At 36.0% G+C, this 10,799-nt stretch overlaps 1 protein-coding gene across 1 annotated transcript in view; it reads right to left on the bottom strand.

The window, feature by feature from the left end:
- Positions 1 to 2,168: 2,168 nt before the first annotated feature.
- RINT1 (RAD50 interactor 1) overlaps positions 2,169 to 10,799 on the bottom strand; it is a 40,772-nt gene continuing 32,141 nt past the window's right edge. The window contains exons 10-14 of the mRNA XM_006882618.1: positions 8,149 to 8,348; positions 5,665 to 5,879; positions 4,619 to 4,799; positions 4,422 to 4,540; positions 2,169 to 2,736 (exon numbers count right to left, since the gene is read on the bottom strand). Of these exons, the coding sequence (XP_006882680.1) occupies positions 2,544 to 2,736; positions 4,422 to 4,540; positions 4,619 to 4,799; positions 5,665 to 5,879; positions 8,149 to 8,348 (908 nt within the window). The 3' untranslated portion in view covers positions 2,169 to 2,543. The remainder of the gene's footprint in view (positions 2,737 to 4,421; positions 4,541 to 4,618; positions 4,800 to 5,664; positions 5,880 to 8,148; positions 8,349 to 10,799) is intronic.

The following is a 10,799-nucleotide window of genomic DNA, read 5'->3' as shown; positions in this document are numbered from 1 at the left end:
ATTTCATGACTTTTGCTTCCATGGGTGTTGACTGTGCATCCAAGTAAAATGATATTATTGACAACTTCATTCTTTTCTCCGTTTATCATGATGATGCCTCCTAATCCTGTTGTTCGGTTTGAAGGCTTCAGGGGATGATTTTAGTTTAAGGTTTAAGAATTATCAGGACAGTAGTTTGAGTTCATCCAGCTTGTGAGTGTAGAAAGTTTGTAGTACTTTACATAAAAATGTAAAATTATGCTCTACATTTCCCCCACTGTAGATCAAAAGTTTTCAATAGAATCCTAGATCAAAATGTTGAGAAATGGTAGTCTGGCAGTATCTAGTTCTTGTGGTCTTATGACAAGGGAGGTACTTGGTCATGAAGCAAGTTAGCCACACATTCCATATCCTCTTTAGCAGCTCCCTTTTTTTTGTCATAGTTGTAAACATACCTATCACACAACTTTATCTATTGGACTTTTTACAGTTTTTTAACTGACAGAAAATCACATTCACCCAACTGTGCACCTCTACCTTTAATCAATGTAATGTTTCCATTACTATAAGCTGAAATTCTGTATTTCATAAGCAATAACTCTCCCAATAACCTAAGTTTTTAATAACTATTACACTCGTTGAATTTTAATCTATGAAAAATAATTAAAACTGTTTTGCAGAAAACCCAAGAGAATATTTAATAAATATATTGGAAAGATTGAGACTGGCACAATTAACAGGTGTGCCTTTTCCTTTTTTTATGGATAAAACCAACATTGTGGCGATGTTTGAGATGATAGACTCCAGAAGCAGTGGCACCATATCATTTGCACAGTATAAAGAAGGTCAGTATCTTAGAAACCAAGATAGTTTGTGGTCATTCCGTAACTATTCAGCTGAAAATAACTCTCACTTTGTATATTTTTATTTCTCCCCATTCTAACTTTTATAGCCCTAAAAACCTTGGGTCTCTATAATGCAAATGAGGATTTAAAAGATGATGGACATGTAATAACCGTGGAGAAATTCAAGGAGGAAGTGTAAGTAACAAATGGATAGAGAAACTGTGGTATATTCACACAATGGAATACTATGCTGCATTGAAAAACAAAGAACTCATGAAATATTATTCAAAATGGGTGAACCTGGAGGACATTATGCTGAGTGAAATATCTTAGTCACAAAAGGACAAATATTGCATGGTGCCACTGTTGTAGAACGGGACTGACATCAGGGTTGGGGGGAGACTGAGAAAGATGGGTTCAATAATGTATAATGCATTGAAACAGATGAGGGAGAGAACTGTTTAAAAGAGATATGTGATTAGGTATTATTGTCTTGATAGGAGTCCAGAACGAAGGCTGCATAGTGGAGTGGACTTGAGGGGAGGGATTGTATAACAATGAAAGAATTTTTCTTTTACTTTTAAAAGAGAAGAGCGAACTGGGGGAGAGGGGTGGGCAGGGAGACAAACGTTAACAATGAATGAATGAAAATCCAAAGTCTCTGTAAATGTTCATTAAAAAAAAAATTTTAAAAAAGAATGAGGAAAAATCCCAGTGTGCTAGAACAACCATCAAACCTTTTAGTTCGATACACCAGTTAGAAAAACTTACGTATAAAATGCAAAGCAAGAGAATCTGTCTCAAATGAATTCCTCAGAATTTAGTGCAACATCAGTGATTCCCTGTAGTATAGGAAGCATGCCAACCAAAGTATGAAAAATAGTAACTAAATGTTCAATCAGGAAAAAAAAATACTGGAATAGAATTTGATAGCTATATAAAGCCTCCAATAATGTAGCTCAGTATTTTAAAAAGTTTTTTCTGAGTGTTTATTAACCAAAAAATCATTAATACCGCCCAAGATGAAAGAACAGTTAGAAGAAAATGTAAGGTCATTAGTTATATAAATAAGAAGGGAAAAAGGTTTAATTCTATTTCTTGCTCCAAGGGAAAAAGAGTGAAGCAGAAGCAACTGGTCTGAAATGTTCCATACTGAAAGACAAAGTTGCCCACTGCCACATGGAAATAGGGGGTGTACTTTAAATGGAACAAAATTGGTGGGAAATGAAAACTGCTCCTACCTGAGTCATCATTTCACAATATGTTTTGTTCTGGAAGGATTGTGACTCCCCAGAATAGACACAGGAATCTTAATTATAAACATCAATTATAAAGTGATTTTTTAAAAAGAAAAATGTATTTGCTATGTTTGATTATCCACAGCAATCTCCCTTAATTAGTGTAGGATACTAAGAGTCAATCATAATTTACTAGCTCTGCTCTTATATTTTCATGACAGACTGCCATTCATATGTATAAACAAAATGACTGTGTTTGCATGGTTTCTAAATTGTGTTTTTTTGTGTTTGTTTTCCATAGGGAAAAGAGGTATAAAGAAGGATGGCCAGCATTTTAATAACACCTAAAAGTCCATGAATGATTCCGTAGAATTTTCAGTTGTCCAGTTTCATTATAATATCACCGCATAACTTGAAATCCAGTTGGCATCCTCTTTGTTTAAAAGAAAATCCTAAGAAGTTTTTATTATGATGGATGGCATTATTTTCCAGTATTTGGCCAGTTTGTTCTCAAATTAAGTAGAATCTCCACATCTTGTTGAGCTAGTTTATAAATTCCAAGTTCATTCAGTGCTGCTGTGGCAGGAGGTTGCTCAGGAGCTGACTGTAGGACATCTTTCAGAAGAAGGGCAGAACCAATATTCAAATTCAAGGCAATACAGGCTTCTTTGACACTGTTAAAGAAAAAATAAACACAGGAGGGAAATTACATGTTTGTTATCTGTATCATCCATATTAACTCAGAAAAACTTTATTTGGAAAAAATGACCAGTTCCTTATACTGATATGTCCTCTATATTATGTGGCTTTTTATCATGGTTAGACTGTATATGTATAGAGCATATATTTCACTAGGTTTCTAGAGAGAATAAGGAGTAACTAGTTGCCATTGAATAGATTCCACCTCATGGTGACTCTCTGCATTAGAGCAGACGTATGTTACACAGCGTGTTCGATTTATTGATTTTGGAAAAGAACATCATCAGACTTTCTCCTAAGGTGCCACTGGGTGGATTCAAGCTAGCAACCGTTTAGTCATCAGCCACACTTTTTAATGGTTTGATTTCTACTGCTGAGGGACTCCTTTTCTTAGTAGGCATACATTACTGTCCTACATATAGTACTTGATACTGATAGTCTATGAAAGCTAAGACATTAGTTAAATGAGGATATGGGAACAGAGAAAGTTAATTAAGGGATAAATGAAAAGCATTAATGAAAAATGAGGGGTTAGAAAATTTCTTAATAGAATAAGCAAAAATCTTTCATTTTATTATATGTTTAGGAACTTCATTACCATCTCAAATACTTCCTAAATAATTTAAATTTTAACCCCCCCACAAATCAGAAAATACTTCTAAGAATTTTTTCCATAGACATACATAGTTAGAACCAAAAGTAGTAAGTTTTATGGAAGAAAATTTGTCAGACCTGCCTTAACTGATTAGTTACTAAAAAAATATCTGTAACTGTGTTTTTTTTCACATTCTAACCTATCCCTCAGTAATAAGCAAATTAAAAACCTGACTGCCTTTGAGTTAATTCCCAATAGGAGCATTTAGACCAAATGCTAACAAACCCAAGATATAATTTGTGCCTTGGCTGGTACGCACTCAGCTTTTACATGTTAGCTTCTCTAGTATTTTAGCTTGTAATCTAAGCATACAGGAGATACACAGTGAGTGTTTTAAACTTTTAATTGATCTGTACTTATTCCAGGAGCCATGGTGGCATAGGATGAACCAGGCTGATAACTGAAGGTCAGCAGTTTAGACCCACCACCACCTAGCTGATCCTTAGAAGAACAATGAGTAGTCTCCTCCCGTAGAGAATTCCAGTCTCTGAAACCCAATGCAGCGTCACTATGAGTTAGAAGCAACTTTTTTTTAAAATTTTGTGTGTGTGTGTGTGTGTGTGTGTGCGCGCGCCGTCAAATCAGATTTGACTGGTACAGGAGGAGATTGTTCCTCCTTCTCCAGCAAAGCATCTAGTGGATTTGAACTGCACACCTCTGGGATTGCAGTGCAGCTTCTTGCCACTAGGCCACCAGAGCTTGCCGAGTTAGAAGCAACTTGAGGCAGTGGATTTTGGTTGGTGCTTATTCCACTAAACACTATCGGGCCCCTAAAGAGCCACAGAACAAGACGGATTGACACAGTGACTGTAACAACAGGTTAGGCATTTTACAGACGATAAGGATGGAACAGGATAGGGTACAAGAATCAGATCTGTTGTTCACAGGGTCGCTGTGAGTCATAGCTGACTCAACAGAAGCGAAAACTAACAAAAGTTCTTTAAGATGCAGTCTACCTCCTCTCACAATCTGAAGCATCAATTAACAACTAAATATTGAGCTTACTGCTTAAAATAATTTTCTGGCCTCTTGCAATAGTGGGAAAACAAAGGGAAAAGATTCCGAGTCATATCAAACTGCAACTGAGCCGCTCCTCCTTCATTGAAGTGATTAGCAAGGATGATCTGAAACACAGAATAATTAATGATATAATGAATTGCCCTTATCATCATAGACCAATGCCATCGTCTCCTCTTACTTACTTCTTGGTAGATGTACATGTCCAGCTTCTCTACAAGCATTTGCCAGAAAATTTTAAATAAGGAGAAGCAAAGCTGCTGCTCGAGCTGAAGTAACCGGTCCCGTAAAGTAAGCAATAAAGGGCAGGCCGAACTGGACAGGGACATTACGGCCTGCTCTGACTGAGCCGGCAAAGACAGCCACCTGGAAAAAGAAGGACAACATAGCCTGAAGCACAAGAACTTTGACTATCAAATGTCTCATCATCTCATATTTCTAAAGATTTAGCAAATAATGTTAAATTTTGGGAGGTACACTGTATTTAAATAGTACTGGTGCATTAAAGGTCAGAAAACAATTACTACCAAATACCCAAAGTTCTACCAGAAAATAAATTATTTGCATTTAAACTTTGGCTCTCAATTAAATGTTCCTTATTTAATAAGACGATGGTAGGTAAATATTTTAAATCCCAATTATATATGTGGTTTATAGGAATAATTATATAACGGCTAAAATGTAAAATGTTAGCATTTAAGACATCAGCTAATTTTATGCTTTTATTTTCAGTAAAAGACAGTAACACTTTCAAGCTCACTATAAGGCATTGATTGTGCTAGAACAATAGCATTTGCCTCAAAGGCTCCTAATGTGGTGAAGATAAAAGGTGCCCATAGGGAATTATAGTAGAAGAAAGAGTACAATGCAAGCATACACAGACTGTGACAGGAGCACCTTATTGTATAAAATGGGTGACAGTCCCAACACTCTGGTCTTTAGATAACCCTCAGGCCTAAAAAGACCCAGCCAGAGAGAGAAAACTTTAGTGAAACCACAGACAAGCCTATAATGAAGTGAATAATAATCCCAGAGAGGAATGTATTCTTCTGTACAATCAACCACATAAGACCAAAAGGGCATTATCTACCCAGAGGGCAGAAAGAGGCAGCAAAAAAAAATGAATGAGGCAAACCTCTAACTCACCTAGAAACATGGAAATCTGATTTAATGTACCATCTTTTAACTTTCACCAAACTGAGGGTGATCTATTAGAAAACAAAGGGCATACCTTTCTTTTTTATACAATTTTGCAGCGTCTTTAACTTCCCTAAAAACATGGTCAACTTGACGGGTCAACATATCATGTTTTAAACGCTCTAAGAGGTTAATCATGTCATCAAAGACCGAGCTTTCCATTGAGGCCAGCTGTCCCAACTGCAATTGACTGAGGGTATTATTCTCTGCAAAGACCTCCAGTGCTGCCTGTTGAAGTTGTAGAAAAAACTAGAAGCAAAAACATGTTAACAAGTTAACTTTTTTAAACAGCTTGAGATATAATCTGCATAATGTACAATTCACTCAAAGTGTGCAATTCAGTGGCTTTTACTGTATATTTACAGGGCTGTGTACTCATCACCAGTCTATTTTAGAACATATTCATTACCCCCAACCCTAAAAAAAACCCCAAACCTCAAAACCATTAACCCCACTCTCTTCAGCCTCACTCTTTCCACAGCCTCAGGTAACTATGAATACACTTCCTGCCTTTCAGGATAGTTCATAAAAATGGAATCATAATATGTGGTCTTTTGCATCTAGATTATCTCACTTAGCACAGTGTTTTCAAGGTTCATTCATGTTACATGGATCGGGACTTTATTCTTTTTTTCTTGTTGACTAATATTCCATTGTATGAATATACCACATTTTATCTATCCATTTTTGGTTGATGGGCTTTTGGGACATTTTACTTTTTTGGTTATTTAGGCAGCTTCCACTGTTATTTTAGTTTGTTTTTTATTAATTATTTTTTGTGTATGTACCATCAAATTAGATCTGACTGGTACCGGAGGAGATTGACCCTCTTTCTCCAGCAGAGCATCTGGTGGATTCGAACCATGTACCTCTGGGATTGCAGTACAGCTTCTTGCCACTAGGCCACCAGAGCTCGCTCTCCAGTGTTATTTTAAGAAAACATTTTATGCACAAGTTTTTGCTTGGATAACGGTTTTAAATGGTTTCAGGTATATTTCCTATCAACTATATTAGTATGTATTGCTAAGATTTAAGAGCTTTTTAAGAAACACAACCACAGTATCATCACATGTATTTAACTGATTGATTATATTGTTGTTGTGTACCCTCCAGTAGGTTTTCAGAGACAGTAAATCACACAGGAGACTGCCCATCCTTCTCCCATGGAGCAGCTGGTGGATTTGAGCAGCATGCCTTTAGGATTATAGTGCAGCTTCTTACTGCTAGGCCACCAGCGCCCCCTGATTCTTTCTACTAAAACCACTAAACCAATTTCATTCATTAGAGCTGATTGGATTCTGACTTAGGGAAAAGAGTAGATCTGCCTCTGAAAAAGATTAGAGGTTCTTAGGGCTGCAAATATTTATGGAAGCACACTGCTACACTGTTCCCCAGAAGAGTAGCTTGTCAGTTAAAACAAGAATCCACTAGGATTTTTTTATATAGAGAAAAAATGTCATAGATTACCTTTATGTTGAACTGTTTATATTAACGGACTTAAAGTTTTGCTTTTTAGATTTATTTAAAATATACTTAATAATATAAGGACAAGTGATTCCTGATGATTAACATTAGTTAAGAACTGTTTGACATGGTAATTTATCTTTTTTCCTCCACCTCCCCCTCCGCACCCCCGCTCTTGACATGGTAAGTTAATAGAGAGTATTGAGATGTGATGTTTTTTAAAAGAGGTCTTATCTCTTAGAGATACATACTAAAATGTTTGACATGAAATATGATTATCTGAGATGGATTTAAAAATAATCATATGTAGGTGAGCTCTGGTGGCCTAGTGGCAAGAAGTTGCACTGCAATCCCAGAGGTGAGTGGTCTGAATCTACCAGATGCTCTGCTGGAGAAGGAAGGACAATCTCCTCCTGTACCAGTCAGATCTGATTTGACGGTATACACACAAAAAAAGAATAAAAATAAAATTTTAAAAAATCATATGTAGGGGATGGAACAGAGCTTAAATGAAACAAAACTGGTGTATAAAGTGGGTGAAGGGCACGCTGAGTTTACTATTCTTCGCAATTTTGGATATGCTTGAAAATAAAATGTTAAATGCTTTGAAAATACATAGAATTTAAAAATAATGTTTCTGGGAGTTTTTTTTCAATTTTACAATTTTTTATAATCTCTACCATGGTTTAAAAATAATCAAGAAATACCAAAGTTATTCTTTTCTTTTCCTTTAATCTTAGTTTCTTGATTTCACAACAGTATTCTTAATTACCTAAGATGGCAATTACCCATGTAGCACAAAGTGAAAAGAAGAAAGTTGATTCTGAGAACAATTATTTCAAAAAATGTTGCCTTTGTTTTCCAATGATTATGTACACCAGGATACCTGGATTCCTTAACCACAGGGTTTTTCTGATTGAGAAAATAGTGTATTTTAGTCACCTAAATTTTACATCATTGTAATTCTAATTTTTTTTGTTTGTGAGATAGAAGAAATACTTTAAAAGACAAAATTGTACCAAATATTAATCCATTACTTAATACAGTAACTTACAACATTGTCAGCCCAGTCTGCTAATACAGTGGAGATGTAGTTAACAGCATTCAGAATCGCACAGTACCGAAAGCCAAGGGAAGCTCTGGTCTCTTCTTTCATCACTTGAGTTAATCGGATCCTAAAATCATCAACCAAGTCCTTCTGCAATTCCAAGAACTGCAGCTTTCGGGAAGCTGTGGGAAGGTTTTTATACCTGTCTGTAGAAGAAGTTAAGAGACATGATTTTTAGGATCAACATGATAGAGTTACAGGTTTTCCTCATTAAATGGCTTTGATGAATGTCATCAAACAATTTACCATTCAGTTAAAATTATTTATCTGTGTGCTCTTAAGGTTGTGGGCTTGACAAGTATATGCATTTGTTAAAATTCCCTAAACTATACTTAAAATCTGTGTGTTTCACTGTATAGAAATTATGTAATTTTAAAAATATGAGAAAAATGTTACATAAGAGAACCTAGAAATTAGCCCATCTACCTATGGACAGTTAAGTGGGGAAATGACAGCCTTTTTAACAAATGGTGTTGGCAAAATTGGAAAACTATCTAACTCAAAGTGGATCAAGGACTTAGGACTAAAACCAAGGACTATAAACTTCATTAGAAAAAAGCTTGGAAGAACTCTAAAAACCCTAATCCACAACATGAACAGTTTTCCAAGCACACGGAAAAACCTATAACCAGGAGAGGATAAAACAGAAGAATAGAACCTTCTAAGAATCAAATTCCTATGCACATCCAAAAACTTCTCCAATAGGGTAAAAAGGAAAGCCACAGACTGGGAAAAAATATTTGGTAATGGTATGACTGATAAGGGACTTAGATCTAGAATTTATAGAATACTTGAGCACCACAACAAGATAAAGGTAAACAACCCAACTGCAAAATGGGCATGGGATATGAACAGACACTTCACCAAAGAAGACATTCAGATGGCAAACAAACACATGAAGAAATGGTCACAATCCCTAGCTCTAGGAGAGATGCAAATCAAAACAACTATGAAATATCATCTCATCCCAGTAAGAATGCAAACAACAAATACTGGAGAGGGTGTAGAGAAACTGGAATCTTTATTCACTGTTGGTGGGAGGGTAAAATGGTACAACCACTATGGAAGACAGCATCGTGCTTTCTCAAAAAGTTACAAATAGAAGAGAGCTCTGGTGGCCTAGTGGCAAGAAGCTGCACTACAATCCCAGAAGTAAGTGGTTTGAATTCACCAGATGCTCTGCTGGAAAAGGAGGGGCAGTCTCCTCCATACCAGTCAGATCTGATTTGACAGTACACACACACAAAATAATATTTTTTTTTAAAGTTACAAATAGAAATACTATTTGACCCAGCAATTCCACTACTGGGAATATACCCTAAAGATATACAGATATATATGCACACTCATGTTTATTGTAGCTTTATTCACAATAGTAAAGAAAGAGTTGAAAACAACCCAAATGCCCATCAACAAATGAATGGATAGAGAAACTATAGTATATTCACACAATGGAATCCTATGCTGCATTGAAAAACAAGGAACTCAGGAAATATTATACAAAATGGGTGACCCTGGAGGACATGATGCTGAGTGAAATATCTCAGTCACAAAAGGACAAATACTACATAATGCCACTGTTGTAAGACAAGACTAACATTGGGGTTGGGGGAAACTAAGAAAAGAGGGGCTAAATAATGTGCCCTGCATTGAAAGAGATGAGGGAGAGAACTGTTTAAAAGGAATATATGATATTATTTTCATGACAAGAGTCCAGAATAAGAGCTGCATAGTAAAGTGAACTGGGGGTAAGGGGGAATTGCATAACAATGAAAAAATTTTCTTTTCAAAGAGAAAAATGAACTGCGGAGGAGGAATGGGCAGGGAGGAAAATGTGCAACAATGAATGAACGGAAATGCAAAGTCTTTATAAACTTTCATTAAAATCTCAACAAAAATAATGTTACATAAGAAAAACCTGAAGTTTGATAAGAAAAAGGAAAATAGGATGATCTCTGAAGGAAATTCAGTAAATCCTAACCAAGAAAAATTTACAAAGCTCTTGTTTCAGTGTAAGGTATGCTTAATCAGACCATGGACCTTTCAATCACTCGCTATGCAAGAGAGCTGGACCATGACTAAGGATGACAGAAGTACTGATGCTTTTGAACTTTGGTGTTGAAGAATGCTGAATATCCCAAAGGACTGCCAAAAGAATAGATGTGTCTCGGAGAAGGTGCAGCCACAGTGCTCAGTGGAGGAAATGGTGATAAATTTTTGACTCATACTGGGCACGTTACTTGGAAAGATTATTCCATAGAGAAGGACATCATGCTTGGAAAAGCAGAGGGATGGTGAAAGAGAGGAAGACCCTCAAGCAGATGGACTGACACACTGACTGCAATTGGCCTGAATACTCAGGGATTGTCAGGATGGCCCAGGATAGAAGAGGGTTTAGATCTGTTGTTCATAGGGTCACTATGAGTCGTACTCAACTTGACAGCACCTAACAACAACAGTTTAAAAATTTTTTAAAAAATTGTAAAAAAGGAAGAACTATAATAGATTAAAAAAAATACAATAGATGAAAAGATATCTGAAGTTTTCTTTAAAATACTCTAGGGAGAAAATTGAGGAGAGAAATATCAGAATAGAAA

This window comes from Elephantulus edwardii, unplaced genomic scaffold (genome assembly GCF_000299155.1).
Source record: "Elephantulus edwardii isolate Elephantulus edwardi_28Jun2011 unplaced genomic scaffold, EleEdw1.0 scaffold00022, whole genome shotgun sequence".
NCBI lineage: Eukaryota > Metazoa > Chordata > Mammalia > Macroscelidea > Macroscelididae > Elephantulus > Elephantulus edwardii.
Note: the sequence above shows the minus strand (reverse complement) of the source record. Positions and strands in the feature narration are given on the sequence as shown.